General features: G+C 36.2%; 1 protein-coding gene across 1 annotated transcript in view; it reads left to right on the top strand.

The window, feature by feature from the left end:
* The window catches only part of LOC150084819 (acyl-CoA:lysophosphatidylglycerol acyltransferase 1-like), a 155,987-nt gene that overhangs the window by 61,703 nt on the left and 76,967 nt on the right, over nucleotides 1–17,317 (top strand). Inside the window, exon 5 of the mRNA XM_090376362.1 lies at nucleotides 16,331–16,467. Coding sequence (XP_090232488.1) covers nucleotides 16,331–16,467 — 137 coding nt within the window. The remainder of the gene's footprint in view (nucleotides 1–16,330; nucleotides 16,468–17,317) is intronic.

The following is a 17,317-nucleotide window of genomic DNA, read 5'->3' as shown; positions in this document are numbered from 1 at the left end:
TTTTTAGCAAAAATGAATTAGCCAAAAAAAAATTTAACTCAGATTTTAGGCATGTTTTGACTATGGAGCTAAGAGCTGGGTAAGAGTTAACCAAAATTTTCTGATTGCAGAAAAAGAAATCAGAAAATAAGAAGAAAGCTTGGGTTAACTATTATTCAATGAAAGGTAAGTGAAGCAAACTCAATATAAGAACATGGGAGAAGGGAGATAGCTAAATAGATATTCAAAGCAGGAATGAATGGTAACATGCCTAGAGGAAGATAAAGGCGGGGGTGGATCTGTGATGTCAATCAGGCATTAAAAAAAGAATTACTCTGGCAAGAACTAAAGAGCTAACAAGAAATAGAATAATAATATGGAGGAAAATAGTGAATGGAACTAATACTCCAGAAGGACCGATTTGTAGTCATATAGACCTGCTACATCCACCTGATATAAGAGATTTGGAATTTTTTTTTTTACCAATGTAGTAGACCCCCAGAGAGGGTAACAACATGCAGTAACCTTGAATGCATATCATTTATAAATATTTTTATTGCTTTATTGCAGCAGAGTATCATATAATATTTCCTCTGCATATTTCCCCAAGCTACATCTTGAGTACTGCATATAGGTTTGGAAGCGTTGTGAGGGATGTAGACCTGTTCAAACGGTACAGAGAAGAGCAACAGATTAGTTGCTCTTCTCTGGTTAAAGATGCATTGCAGGATCATCTAGACAAGACTGCAGCAATAATTCAGACACAGCATGGGTTTGTTAAGGGAAAGTCTTGTCTGACAAATTTGATAGGATATTATGATGTGGTTACAAAGGAACTGGATGCAAAAAATAATTTTGATATCATATATTTGGATTTCAGGAAAGCTTTTGACACTGTTGTGCATGGAAAACTATTGTACAGATTGGAGCAGAATGGTATTAAGGGCAAGTTGCTACAATGGATAAAAGGATGGTTAAGTGGGAGAAGACAGAGGGTGGTAATCAATGGGTGCTGCTCTTCGTGGACTAATGTTATTAGTGGAGTCCCACAGGGTTCGGTGTTAGGTCCACTGTTGTTTTGTATATTTATCAATGATATTGATGAAGGTATATCAGGCTTAATGTCGAAGTTTGCAGATGATACAAAGGTTGGCAGGGTTAGATTGGCAGGGTTATTAATGACAGTAATGGCAGTGTCCTACTGCAACAGGATCTAGATAATTTGGGCAGATGGGCTACGAAGTGGCAACTGAAGTTTAACCTTGACAAATGCAAAGTACTGCATATGGGTAGAAGTAACCCCAGAGAAACGTACCAACTGTGTGGTACTACACTTAAGGTGGTAGAAAATGAAAAAGACCTGGGAGTAATTGTGCAGTCAGATATGAAGTTTTCTGAGCAATGCAGACAGGCTGCCAGGGCAGGTCATGGGGTTTTGTCAATGATATATAGGAATTTTGCTAGCAGGGAGAAGGTGATTGTCCCCCTGTATAAGGCAATGGTCAGGCCACGCCTTGAGTACTGCGTACAGGTCTGGAGGCCTCATTTTAGGAAGGATGTAGATTTACTTGAGCGTGTACAGAGAAGGGCAACAAGATTGGTGAGGGGAATGAAGGGATCCTCTTACCAAGAGAGGCTTAAGTTCTGCAAATTGCAGTGGCTGGAGAACATGCGCCTGCGCAGTAATCTGATTGAGGTATATAAGGCCTCGAATGGGTTGAGCACGCTGAATTCTGATGGGATCCTTCCACTTGTTCAGATTACGAACCTAAGGGGGAATAAATTCAAATTAAGAAAGGACAGATGTAGAATAGATGTGCGGAAATTTGCCTTTAGCCAGCGTGTGGTTAATTGCTGGAACAAACTTCCATCTGTCGTTGAAAGTTGAAGTTGTTGTGGAAGTTGACAGGTTAAATAAATTTAAGGAGGAACTGGACAGGCATTTGGAGGGAATGGTGTGGTTTTTTTTTTTTTTGGCTGATGCTGCATAAGCTCATACACTTGCTTTCTTGCATCACATGCCACTGCTACTACTACTGCTAGTTAGGACACAAAAAGGTAATCCTACTAAAAAGACTTGAGTTCTACAGCATGTGGAAACTAGGAATCTGTGAGGAGACCTGATTGAAGTTTTAAGGCTTTGAATGGTTGAGTAAACTAAATGCTGATAGCATCTTTCACCCGGGAAATGTGCTTTAGTAAATTTAAATTAGGAAAAGGGAGGTTACAGATAGATATGTAGAAATTTGCTTTCAATCAGGATGTAATTTATTATTGAAATAAACTTCCACCTGGTGCTGTGAAAGTGAGTAGTTCAACAAATTATTAAAAGGAATGGACAAATGAAGTGGAGGAATAATTTTTTTAATGGCTTTTTTATGTGTGCCTGAATATTTGTTTCTCACAAGTCAATTACATATCCATTTCACCTGCCAAAGCATTCATTATTTCAAAGATGTAATTCTGATGACTGTAAATTACATCTGTGATGGTTATCTGCTGTATGATGGTAATCATGGCTAATGAATAAAAATTATAATTTTGTTTACCACAAAAACATGATCCTTTGAAATGGTTCTCTTTCTTCCGCTACCTTCTTTGGAAATATGAGTATTAACTTCATATGTTTCTGTCAGCATTGTACAGTATATCCACTCACTCTGTCCAGTTAAGCACATTTGAAGACCAATTAAAATACCTACATGCCTACTGCCAACTCTCAAAATTTACTACAGGGAATCCATATTTTTTTTACTCAGTTTCACCCATTGTCTGTCTCCATTAAAATATAGTTGTTGGGAAAAGGTTTCTCCATATTTTTGCATTAAAAAAAAAAAAAAAATAGTTAAACTATTTTAAAACTGGAATTTTTCAAAAATTTGGCAAATTTCTGCTTATTGTCGTTAACAAATTAGCAATCAGGTATACTAGTCTAAATGCAAAATAGAAATTCAGAATAATAGCCTTGTTTCTATATTGTGTGACCATTTCATCATACTTGTATAGTGTGAAGCTAATTAAGTCTTTCAGTATAAAAAAAAAAAAAAGCCAGCTCCTTTCTCTTGAAATTGCAGCTTTACCCAAAAAATGTGCTTCAGTAGTCTTTGAAACACCCATACACAGGACACAGCATTGATTCTCTCCCCTTGAGATACAAATTCCTTGTAAATAACCGTTTGTATAAAAACATGAACAGCATCTTCTTGATCTCTCCGAGTAGTACTGAAACACTCATCTCCAATGACAATACTGTTGAGGAAATTAAGATTGTCTTGACAAGTCTGAGCAAAGTCTTTGCATGATGATACTCTGTTTCTTCTGCCAATCCGTGAGGCTGTGCAGCAGAAATTTTGCATAGACATTCCTTTTACCAAATCTTCATGTAGAATTTGATAAATTGTCTCCTAAATCTTATCCAACTCATCAGCCATCATTCTAAGGATCAAATGATGATCTCGTGCCACAATTTCCTGAACTTTTGCAACTCTGTCCTCATTTCTAGAGGTTGACGGATACCCATTTCTTGGGTCATTGCAAACATCCTCATGTCACCTTTGAACTGCTTATACCATTCAACCAGACTGGTATGATTTAATGTTTCATCACCATAAACGGTTACAGCAGACTCTCAATTTACCGGGATTGGATTAACCGGGACACTTCATGATTCCAAATTTAAAAAAAAAAAAAAACAACTAGAAATCATAAAATTTAAGTAATAACTAGAATAGGCATAAACAGATGTTGTGCAAGTTGTAAATAAGCGACAAGAAGCGGCATTATAAGTCGTCATTAGGAGATTAGTGTACCTATTATCTTGAAATCCCCGCTGTCTTCACCCCAGCTCAAAAAAAAAAAAAAAAAAAAAAAAAAACCCTCAAATGTTTAGCTTGTTTTAGTGCATTGCGTCGATTGTTGTGTTCTGCCGCACCACAAAAGGCCAAATTTTGTTTCGTCATTTATGTCAGGGATGTCGGAATATTTTTTTTATAGTAACTTTTTTTTTTTTTTTTAGAAATCACAAAAATGGTGGGTGGGCAAACAAGAGTTGTGCTTTCTATTAAACAAAAACTTGAAACTATTCGAAAGTTTGAAAACGGTGCATCTGTTAAATCTCCAAAGAACCATTATAATGTTGGTGACCAAACTATATGCAACGTTTTAAAAAATAAAGGGAAGCTATTTGATTTAAAATCAACATCGTAAAAAATAAAGGGAAGCATCATATTGGACATGCGAGTAGTGCGTGGTAAGTTCTTTATCTATCGCCATATTTTTACTTAGTTTGCTGAACATTTTTCGATAAGAAGTCCCCGACTTACGTAGATTCGGACTTACATTATGTATTTATAATTTTTTTTATATGACTGAAGATTTCAAGTGAAGTGGACACATACATTTCACCATAATGTAACAACTCACAGAATTCCAGCTATTGGTATTATCGCAAATGCAGTAAGATTGAATTTACTACCTGTTTATAATTGCTTGCACTAACAGAAAAGCCCAGTAACCGAACAGAAAGTGCAAATTGTTTTTATCGTTTTATGGTAGTGACCTCCAGAAATGTGCTTCAGTAAAATGTGAGCTCGGGTGGAGTGATAACAGTGAGTTTTCGCCTTAACCCTGTGAAGTTCTTTTCAGAAAATTTAATTTTGACTGTTATCATGGTGCTGACTAAGAGAGAATAAGTGACAGCAGTACTAGTAAATCTGTCAAGAAAAGGAAAGCGATCGAGTTCGATCAGAAAATTAAACTAATAAGGATGTATGAAAATGACCAAACATCAACAAGTATCGCGTGGAATTTGTCAGTAGTGAACACAATCAAGGGGAAAGACAGAATACGAGAAGCGGTTGACACTAATGAAGGTCAATTATAATAATAACCAGTGCTGTGAAATACATATTAGTTTTTACAGTTTAATAACGTGTTTTTTCTTCCTTTTTTTCCTTTCTTATGTGCCACTCTGACTGCTTTACCGCTGTCCCCAGAAAGTTTTTAATTGAACTAATTAAAAATATATAACTATTTTTCTTCACTCTTCTGAGGATATTATGTGGTTTTTGTAATTTTGGCATATCAAGGATATAGCAGCAATATTTTATTAGTCATTCCCGAGTTACGCAAATCTCGACTTGCGTAAAAAGTCCTGGAACGTATCTCTTACGTTTGTTGGGGACTTACTGTATTTTTGGATTAACTAGGAAATCGGTTATCCGGGAATATTTTTTTACCATCTATCCCGGAAAATCGAGAGTCTACTGTATTAACATTTCATGCATTTCTGTTGTAGATTTTCTCAGTTTAAAGCAAAACTTGTTATTCGTTTGTTGCTCTGTTGCAAAATCATGACAGTTCAAACAAAATTTTATATTCGTTTGTTTGCTCTGTTGCAAAATCATGACACGGAATGTTGATGCTACTAATGAAACTGATTTGTTACTTGAGACCTATCAGCATACTTGGACAGTCTTACCGACATCTGTTGGAGGAATTTTGAACTATAACATACCACTTCCATGTATTTTCAGACTCATTGAACATGACCACAGCAGCACCAGTTCGGGAAATTTATTGCCACAACTCGTATAATGTAAAATTTCAGAAGACATACATGCAAAATTTTAAATGTATTCTAAAATTTGAAAAGGGTAAAATGTTTGATTTGTATATTTGTATGCAGATGTGATTTTTTAATTTAAATCAGTGGGAAAATTGATGTAATCAGAAATTTGCAGACAAACAGGCTTGAAGACAGCATGCAGGGCAATGCATTTCATAAAAAGAAATGGAAAAATAGGTGCACCATTTTATACTCGAATATCATACGTGCCAAATGTTTATATGCACCTTTTGTCATAGAACATAATCTTTCTTTGAATTCTGTTAATCATGCATTTGTGTTCAGAAGCGATAGTGCCCAAGCGATATTTTGTGCGATACATAGCGTTCTTTCTCAGCGGATTAGTTATATTTATTTTCCAGTGTCACTATTCTTCTTGTTTTTCTTAAGTGATTCTTTACTTAAAAGCTTTGAAGTAGAATCCAGAAAGGAAATACACCTTTCTTTCCTTGTGTATATATATATAATCCTTACTAACCTAACTAAACCTATAAACCGCTTGGTCACTGGTGGCACCGCTCCTGCCTCCACGTGGCGGGGCTGGTAACCTGGGAGAAGAAAAACACTCTCCCGGGGCAAAAAGGAGCAAAGATGGACATAAATAGACATGCCACTTATGGATCTCATGATCCAGATCTCTCAAACAGAGAAGACTTAAATGCAGGAAATGCAAAACGGCAGAAAAAAGAAGGAACAGAAAGCCCTGCTCCTCTTTTTTTGATACTGCATTCTTTGACTGACAATCCTTTGAGTAAGCTCTCCCCATTCTTAATACAGAAATGTCTTGAGAATGTGGCGGGCCCACCAAAAATGGTTAGAAGATTAAAATCCGGAGACCTTCTACTGGAGATGAACGAGAATAAACACTCGGAAAAACTATTAAAAATATCGACTTTTGGTGGAATTCCCACAAAGGTTACCCCGCATGCCACCTTAAACTCCTCTAAAGGGGTAATAGCCGAGTGGGATCTCCTTAACGTATCTGAGGAGGAAATCGTTCAGGAATTAGGCGATCAAAATGTAATAAATGCCAAAAGGATAGTCATTAAGAAAGATGGGGTTCTTACTCCTACCCGAACGGTCATTCTTACATTTAAAACACCAATTTTACCAACAACTGTTAAAGCTGGATATTTAAGGTGCAAAATTCGACCTTATATTCCAAACCCAGTCCGGTGTTTTAAATGCCAAAAATTTGGACACTCACAAGCAGTCTGCAGGGGTGTAACCACCTGTGCCTCCTGTGGTTCAAAAGAGCATGTTCACACAGACTGCCCCACTGAAATACAAAGCTGCCCAAACTGTAAGGGGAATCATTCAGCATTTTCAAAGGAGTGCATCCAGTGGCAGACTGAAAAGAATATACAAAAGTACAAAGTGGAACACAAGGTGCCATACCAAGAAGCAAAAAGACATTGTTTAATTTCAAATAAATTGCCATCTTATTCTTCAGTTGTAAAAAAGCAACGATCCATAACAGTACAAACAGATTGTTCAGTTCCGCCAAGTATCTCAATTTCTGATTGGGCCAAGTCAGTCCTCTCTACACTAAAAGAACAGCCTACCCAACAGCAATCAACTCATTCGGTAAACACACCATTGACAATACCGCCAGATAAAAATCCTGTAAAACAGCCTGTTAATCAAACAAGCTCTGAAATAAATAATCAAAAAACCAGTACTGATACCATGGACATAGATAGAAATTCACACCGAGATGAACCACTACTTGAACTTCATGCGGAAGAGGAGGACATGGACGTCACTAGACCAAATTTCCCAAAAAGGGAAAAAAGACTAGACAGGCGCAAACAGACCACATCCCGTAAGCAAGCAGACACACCCGATAATCCTCAATAATGCACAGAATCATTCAATGGAATTGTCGCGGACTCAGAGCTAACTTAGACGATGTTTATGACTTAATTACCGAATATAAGCCTGCTGTTCTTTGTCTACAGGAAACAAACCTGACCCCTAAAATAACTATGAGCATAAAACACCATATAATGCTTAGAAAGGATAGGAACGACTCAAATACAGCACATGGAGGTGTAGCATTGCTAGTAAACTCCAAAACTCCTTTCAGACCAGTCCCACTGCAAACAACTTTAGAAGCAATTGCTGCTAGAGTTATGGTTAAGATAGCGGTAACAGTTGTTTCCCTATACCTTTCGCCAAACTATTCATACTCTCTAGCAGATTTGAATGATTTAGTTACTCAGCTGCCACCGCCTTTCTGTATCTTAGGTGACTGGAATGGGCATCACCCCCTATGGGGTTCCTCGCACCTTTATAAGAGAGGTCAGTTAATTGAAAAATTTCTTGAAAGGCACAACTTAACATTATTAAACAATGGGACTCGCACGTACGTGCATCTTTCCTCAAGGTCAACTTCCGCAATTGATCTTTCAATATGCTCGCCAAACCTCCTTCCTCTGATTGATTGGACGGTCACTGATAACCTGCGAAATAGTGACCACTTTCCAGTAATATGCACACTATCGGCTAACTCTCCTCCTCAAACTGAGATAAAAACTGTTTGGAAATTCGACAAAGCTAACTGGAAGAAATATCAAGAGCTGGCACATCTAGATATTCAGACTATCGAGACCCTCACCATTGACTCTGCCGTAACTTACATAACTCAGCAAATGATAGTAGCTGCAGAAACCAGTATACCCAGATCATCCATGAAAACTCGCTCCTACCCAAAAATACGGTGGAATGAAGCCTGTAGCAATGCGAAAAAAGAAAAGAATAGATACTGGAACTTATTTCGTAAATACCCAACCACAGCTAACCTCATACAGTTCAAGAAAGCTAGAGCTAAATCTCGTCACATACAATGAATAAGCAAAAAAGAGACATGGTCTAAATATGTCTCCTCTATAAACAGGACCACAAATATCAGAACTGTTTGGAATAAAGTTCAAAGAATTAATGGAAAATATCCACCTATAACCACTCCGATAATATATCTAAAAGGCAAAGAAATCTGCAATCCTCCCGATATTGCTAATACACTAGGTGAAACCTTTGAAAAAATCTCCGCTGTAACCGCATTTGAGCCAAGTTTCCAGGCACATAAAATACAAGCAGAAAAACATAATCTCAATTTCAGTACTTCACGACAGCATCCATATAATGTACCCCTTACCATGGCAGAGTTACGTAGTGCACTTGCAAGATCCAAAAATAGTGCTGCTGGCCCTGATGGAGTGTACTATGCCATGATATATCACTTGAGTGAAGAATCCCTTTCTGCTCTGCTAAAACTGTATAATAGAATCTTTGGCGAAGACTACTACCCTACCAGTTGGCGTCATTCTATAGTACTAGCTTTCCCAAAACCAGGAAAGGACCATTCAGATCCAGTAAATTACCGACCGATAGCGTTAACTAGTTGTATAGGAAAAGCATTAGAAAAAATAATTAATGCCAGATTGACATGGTTCCTAGAGACTGAATGCATTCTAAGTCAAAATCAATATGGATTTCGAAGAACTAGATCAACACTTGACCTTATGGTTAAAGCTGAAGGAAACATCCGAAATGCATTTCTCAGGAACGAACACCTAGTGATGATATGTCTTGACATCGAAAAAGCTTTTGATACAACCTGGCGGTATGGAATTCTTCACGATCTCTATGAATCCGGTATTCGTGGTCATCTTCCAAATTTTATCCAGAACTTTTTGAGCAATAGGACCTTTCAGGTACGATTTCACTCTGCTCTCTCACAAACTTTTGTGCAAGAAGAGGGGGTCCCTCAAGGTTCTGTGCTTAGTGCCACGCTCTTCTCTCTCAGGATTAATTCCATTACAAAAGTTATTCCCGACACAGTTGAAACTTATCTGTATGCTGACGATCTGGCGATCTCAAGCCACTCACAAAACATGCATTTCATTGAAAGACAGCTTCAAGGTACAATTAATAAGCTTGTTCAGTGGGCCAAAAATAATGGATACAGACTTTCAAAACAAAAAACAACAGCAATTCATTTTTGCCGTAAACGGAATTTTCATCCAGATCCCGATTTACATCTTGATTCTCATCCAATTTCTTTTCAACAGAGTATTAGCTTTCTTGGACTAATTCTGGATAGAAAACTTAGTTTCTTAGAGCATATTAAACACATTCGTACACCCTGTCTAAAGAAGCTGAATCTCCTCAGGGCAATTTCCGCTATGTCATGGGGTGCAGATCGGTACATGCTGCTGCACTTATACTGGTCGCTCATAAGATCCAAACTAGACTATGGGTCACCTGCATATGCCTCAGCCAGAGAAAGTGTATTAAAATGGCTCGACCCAGTACAACACAATGCCCTCCGAATTGCACTGGGAGCTTTTCGTACATCGCCAGTTCAGAGTCTCTATACGGAAGCACATGAACCACCCCTATTTCTTCGACGGCAAGCTCTGTTATTAAGTTATGCAGCAAAAATCAGAAGTTTCCCACATCATCCTATAAAACAGTATTTATTCACCCCAAAATGGCATAATTTGTACCAAAATAAACCTTTGCAGAATAAACCATGTGGCATTAGATTACAAAGCATAACTACGTGCAGCGAACTAAATATGAATGACATAATTCAAGATATTAACACGGCTATGCCACCATGGCAAATACCCTTGGCCAATGTTGACCAACATTTCCAACAATGGGGAAAGAATGCACTTCCAAATTTCAGTATTCAGCAGATCCATGCAACTCACTCCTTTCAGTTCTCTAGTTTTACCCAAATTTACACTGACGGTTCCAAGACAGATAATAAAGTTGGAGCAGCTGCAGTTCTACCAAACAATACAATATCCCAGCAGCTCCCTTTGGAGTACAGTATTTACACTGCAGAACTGTATGCTATCCTGATGGCTCTAGACAATGTAAAACAGTCATTATATCCTCAAACTATTATCTACACCGATTCCTTAAGTGCTGTATCTGCTCTTCAGTGTAAATTTCCTTCCAGTCATCCGTTTCTACAACAAATTCAAACCAAGTTAGCGCAGCTTCTTGCAAACAGGCAAAAATTAATTTTCTGTTGGATACCTGGGCACTCTGGAATCAGAGGAAACGAACAAGCGGATCTTGCAGCCAAGAACGCCAGTCACATAAAATCAGACATGCAGATACCTTACACAGATTTAAAACGCATCATACATACCAATGTTAGAAAAAAATGGCTATCCATTTGGCAGGGAGAAAAGAGCAATAAGCTTTTTCAGATTAAAAAGGATCACAAGAAGTGGCTATCAAGCCTAAGAGGCAATAGAAAGGAAGAAGTAGTACTTGCTAGAATTCGAATAGGACATACTCACCTAACTCATAGTTATTTACTCACTCAGGATGATCCTCCACGATGCAACAACTGTCAAACTCAACTCACAGTAAACCACTTGATCATTGAATGCCCATTATATCTGAGAGAACGAAAAACAGCTTTCTCTTCACATCTATATTCTTCTAATAAACTTACATTACAACAGATTCTCGGAGACCGACAAGATATTAATGATGTTTTTACCTTCCTCAAATTGATAAACAAATATCACCTGATCTGAATCCTTTTATTTAATATAACAATCATGTATCATATAAGATTGAAAAAGGTGCATTATGGCCTTTGTAGCCCTTGCACCAATAAATCCAACAAACAACAACAACATTTGTGTTCAGAAATATGTTTCCAGTAATGAAATAGCAAAAAAATATAGTTGTGGAAGAACAAAAACAACAGGCATTATTAGTGAAATTGCACAGATAGGAAATGAAGAGGTAGCAATGGCTCTGAAAAATGAGACATTTTTGATTTCTACATATGGCAGTATAAGTGATTGTAAGCTATATGCCATTGTAGGCGATCTTTTGTAATAAAAAACCTCACAAATTGAAAGCAGCTTGCTCGCAGCACCAACAGTGGAAGGTGACAACTTTGGGCATCGTCTGAGCAACCTGAAAGCATGTAGGATCCCTTTAAAAAAACTATCTAGCACTTAGTGTTTATGATGCATCTGCTATGGAAGGTCTACAAAATTATATATCCTCATGTTTGCTGCTTCTTATGTATATAAGCATCTAATGGCATTATAAGTGATGCGCTATTACTCATTGTAAGCATTCAAAAAAAAAAACACCAAAATGCTGTGCTGTAATGCATATGGACAGTCATTTTTAAGCAGTCAGCAAATGAGTGCTGTAAAAGTAAAGTCACATGAAGTTAACTGTTCAGTTCTCTCAGCACACTGATTAAAACTCTGGAATGTTAATGGTAAGGCTTGGTTTTTGTTTTTATTTGTGTTGAGGTTACAGCTTAGCATAAAAGTAAGTGTCCATTTTTAGCTACGAACTCACCCATTATTTACAAATTTTTGGAATGTTGAGAAACAACATTCCAAAAATTATGGCACATTGAGTGTACTCTTTCAAATATAAGTGGAAGCGAACATATTATAAGAACAGATTGAGCATTTGGTGGTAATAGGCTGCATGCCTTATTGCGAAAGTGGATAAATATTTGGTGAAAATTTACTATTTGGAAATAAGTGCTAAAAGAAAAGATAAATTAGCTAATGTAAAGAAAGGTAACACAAGAACCACGGCAAACTTCAGGAAACTTAACGGACAAACTCGTGTCCCACTACCGCAGTTTCTCCCTGCATTCTTGGTAAACAGATGGTGCGTATTATCGGTAGTGGCAGTAGAAGTCAATAATGGTGTATTGATTAGTTTTTTTCTCATTATTAAAAGCAGATTATTGGAGTTCATGAGTGGACTGAAATTTACTTATGGGTACACCCTCCAGACTGCCTCAGTCTTAGGGTGTTTATCCCTCCCCCCTCCCGCTGTTTTAAAATAAGAAAATTACTTCTACTGCCACTACCGATAGCACGCACCATCTGTAGAAGTCTTTTTTTTTTCTATTTTTAAACAGCGGGAAGGGGGGGGGGGATAAACACCCTAAGACTGAAGCAGCTTGGAGGGTGTACCCGGAAGTAAATTTCAGCCCACTCATGAACTCCAATAATCTGCTTTTAATAATAAGAACAAAACTAATCAGTACATCGTTATTAACTTCTACTGCCACAACCGATAATACGCACCATCTGTTTACCTAGAATGCAGCGAGAAACTGCCGTAGTGGGAAGTGAGTTTGTCCAGTAAGTTTGCTGTAGTTCTTATGTTGGCCTTTTTTACCTTCACCAATAAATTTAAACAATTTGAACTGGTGCATTCCACTGAAGTAAGGGAAAAAAAAAAAATTTAAAGCGTGTGTGTACACGTTAGCTGTCTTTGTTTAAATTTGTAATTAGATAGAGGACAGTACCACTTTTGTCAAGGCTATTTAAGGAAGAGGTTATTAGTGGTGAGAAAAGCTGCATGAGCACTTTTCAAAGTTACCAAATTGAAAAGTTTAAGTAGTCACTAGTGAGTGGTACTAATTCATGTTCCAATCCAGTTCGTAGTCCAAAAGTTTTCAAAAAAGACAAATTGAACTAAAGAAAATTAACTTCTGTACTGCAAACTTTTAGAGAAAGCAGTCTTAAACAGGCCAGGTAGGCTGATAATTCTAGGCATGTTATCCTCACTCATGCAGAAAGTCTGTTTATGTCCATCTCTTCTAGTTTGAATAAAGCAATTTACACGGTTTTTTTGTTTCTTTTTTTTTTTTTTTTTTTTTTTTTTTTTATGCTATGCCAACATTTGAAATTCCAAAACATACCTCATATCCATGTATTGAGACCATTACTTCTAGATATGCAGAAGAATGTTGCGTGCAAATTTATTATACCAACAGTTTTGAAATCTGCTTCCAGTTTGAATGTTGATTACCATAGCTTACTAAATCAGAAGGATGATTCTGACTTAGTCATAGTCATTTCTTTTGTCAAGGTCGTGGAGAGAGTAAAACTTCTCAGAGGAGAAAATTTTGTTCTTTCATTCAGTGACGAAATACTTCATTGCTGCATGTGACTACATCATGCATAAGTTACGATTAAAGAAAATGCTATAAATGCCAAGGTAGCACAAATTTCATCCTTCAACTTAGAAATATTATCTAAGTTGCTGATGCTCCTAAAATCCAATAACAATGATGTAGCACACATTTGGCGGTGCATCATTTTGAAATTTGAAAATTTCTTAAACAAGTTTCCAGTACTTCTTGACATCATTAAAGATAAAGAATAGTTGAAGCAATAGGAATAGGTGTTTTTCTGCATCAGTTTTGTCAGTTACAGTATGAGAACCTACCAGAAGTTATAATAAGAGGAGAAAGAATTAATGAGTGGTCCTTGGCTGAGTAACTGACAAGTACACAAGGAATCTTGAAATACAATAGAGCGTCAGATATTTGGAATAATTGATGTCAGACCTCTTCTGGATAGCCAAATTTTCCGGATAATCGAACATAAGGTAAGATTAAATTTATTTAATCTTATCTTACGATTAAATAAAATAATTAAGATTAATTAAATAAAAAAAAATTATAAACCAATCTCGTAAAACAAACATCCATCCAGGCATTTTTATGATTTTTATACAAAACGGGAAAATTAGTACGATTTTTAAATGCGCTTGGTTTTTTCGACTTAACAATAACAAACAAGGATAATCTGTGTGTGTAACTTGCTCTTTTCTCATCTTAAAACCTGGTGCAGGCATTTATTTTTTAGTGGCTAGGGTTTTTATTGGTAATGCTTTCCATAATAAGCCCATCTCATCAGCGTTATAAACGTTTCTTTCTCTTAATTTGCTATAACTGAAGCAAACTTACTTTTAAAGGAGACTGCTACCGATTCGTCTGGAGAAAGTTTCTTGCCTCGAATATCCAGTTCACGTATACTGTGTCTCAGTTTTTCAGCCAACCTGTGCATGCCTTAAAGTCTTCATTATCTCTTAATTTTCAATTAAATTCAATGCTTTTTCACACAACGTTGGACCAGACACAGGTTCACCTAAACTTCGCTTCTGAAGAAACCACAAATAAAGTGCACTCTCTAAAGCGGCATTTTCAGGTTTTGACAGTCTTTTTCCTTCTAGATCCTCCTTCACTGTTCATAATCAACACAACTTCTTTTATAGCACTGGAATTTTTCTTGATGTCATAAATTGTTGAAGTCCCTACATTAAACTCTTTGGAGAGATTTCCTAAATTTTCACCTTTTCTAATTCTGTTAATAATTTCCATTTTTTGTTGCAGTGTTAAAACTATGTGTTTTCTTTTCATTCACATTTTTCTGTAAAAAATTGAGAAAAATAATAAATTGCACAGTTTCAGGCCGATATTATTCTTACTGAATCTGGAACTAAACTAATCTGAAATTCACTCATGGTTTCAGAGAAAGCCCAGTAGTCTCTGTGATATTTTTCTACAGCACATTTCTGAAGGTCACATAGAATTCTAGAGGTCACACCCATAAAACAATAAAAACAATTTGCAGTTTTCTGTTTATTGGACTTTTTGTTTGTACAATCTGTTATAAATGGGTTGTAAACTCGATCTTTCGCTTATTAGAATCAAAATTCAGTTTACAGGTGTGATCACTATAACCGGTGCTTACTGTACTACTGTTAATACAAAAAAAAAAAAAAAAAAAGAAGAGCGATCAGCCTTTCAAATTATTCCAGATAACTGACATTCTACTGTATAACAAATTATCCTAAGTGATATTTGTTATTTTAATTCCTCAAACCAATGCTGAATGCAGGTATTCAGCTCTTCTTTTTCTGCTGAAGCTTTGGATATGCTCTTGACAGCCAAGTCTAGAGAGCAAGGTTTAGTCTGCTATGGTAATCAAGTCTAGAGAGCTGGTTTAGTCTGCTATGGTAATGAACTTCCAAATTGGAAGCAGAAGATTTCAAAACTATTGGTATAATAAATTTCCACACGATATTCTTCTGAATATCTAGAAGTAATGACCTCAGTACATGGATGCGAGGTATGTTTTTGAATTTCAAATGTTGCCAAAGCATTTAAAAAAAAAAAAAAAAAAAGATTTGTTATGAACAAAACATTGACAAGTTTCTAGAGTCTGCAACAGTGTCTTTCCTGAAGCAGTCAAAATAATTTGATGTCTAACAGAGAATCCAAACAGTATCGACAGACAGAAAAATTCTAGCGAAGTTAATTTTTGAAAGCATTCTGAACTTAAAATCTTTTTTTTTTTTTTTTTTTTTAAGCTGCTGTTGCCCAAAAACCCTTGTTTTCTTTCTTCTTACAATTACCTGATCTTCAGCTTTTTGAAAGTCAAAAGTTGCCAGTTATGTTCATGGCCTAATATGAGTAACAAAAAAGTTTATACATAATTTTCAAAAGCTGAGTTCGTAAATTATGAAAAATTATAGGGAAAATGGTAAAAATGTATATATCATGAGCAAGACTTTATTTTGAATGAAAGTATTAAATCACTTATCCTTTATATCAATTTCTTTATAATCTCCTAATTTAATTATGACATCTTGTATTCAGAATGAGACTTGATTTTTTTTTTTTTTTTCCCCTATCAAAATCACATGATAATATGTTGCAAAATCTTCTCTGCCTGCCCCCATTTGCTTATTTATATTTTATTGGAAATAAAGTATACAGATGGATTAGTAGCATAAAAAATAGCAGCCGGGTCAGTTTTTTTAATTTCATTTAGTTATATAAAAAGGGGGAGAGTTGTTTTTAAAATAGTGAAACAAACAGAAAATTAAGTATACATTATTTTATAGGGCAAAAATGTTAGAGAATATCAACTCCGAAGGTTGCAAAATCATATGTTAAGTGTATATTTATCTCGTCAACGTCAGTGGATAGTCCTGTTTCCAGAGGGTGGATTCCTGAGGAAAAGGCGGGCAACCAGTCAAAAGTAAGAGCTTTAAAAATCTATGTGAATTATAGGTAGTATATTTGAAAAGTGACTTAAATATAACTTGCTTTCTTAAAAATCGTCTGAAATATAACTGCCATCCAAAATCACATGTTAATATGTTGCAAAGTCTCATCTGTCCTCCCCATTTGCTTAATTTCATTTAATTTCATTTATAAAAAAGTACATTTATTACAGTTTTTTTTTAATAAATACAGTCAGTCCTCTTATAACACGTTTACACTACACAAATTCGATCATACACGATTTGTAAATAGGGGAACGATATCATATATAACACGAACCGAATTCGCTTATGCACAATTCGCCTTTGTGTTTACAAGAAATAGCAGTCGAACGAGGAATCACCCCAACTGAACGCGACACAATAGGAATGAAGAGAAATTCTGAAAATGTATTTATGTTTTTTATATCAGTGAAGGGGAAACACATTTCACCATAATAAGGTAAAAACCCACACAATTCCAGCTATCAGTATTATCGCAAATGCCATTAGGTCGAGTTTACTACCAGTTTATAATAGATTCCACTAGCAGAAACGCAACTGGAAATTGCTTTTATTGTTTTATGGTAGTAACCCCCAGAAATGTGCTTTAGTAAAATGTGAGGTGTTAATAGAGTATCTTGTGTTGTTTATTCAGTTGCTACACGCATGCAGCTTTGTTTATGTGTATCAAGCGTGCCTCCTCATTTTGTAATTGTGCTTTATTCCCTAAAAATGAGTAAAATACTTAAAAGGTGTGAAAAGGAAGTGTCCTGGTGAAGATACTACAGATTCAGAGAGAAAAAGAAAAGCAATATTGATAAACAGAGGCGGACTGGGTCAAAA

The sequence above is a fragment of the Mastigoproctus giganteus genome, chromosome 6, assembly GCF_048544385.1.
Source record: "Mastigoproctus giganteus isolate SK-2022 chromosome 6, ASM4854438v1, whole genome shotgun sequence".
Classification (NCBI taxonomy): domain Eukaryota; kingdom Metazoa; phylum Arthropoda; class Arachnida; order Uropygi; family Thelyphonidae; genus Mastigoproctus; species Mastigoproctus giganteus.
This window is presented reverse-complemented; position numbering and strand designations above follow the sequence as displayed.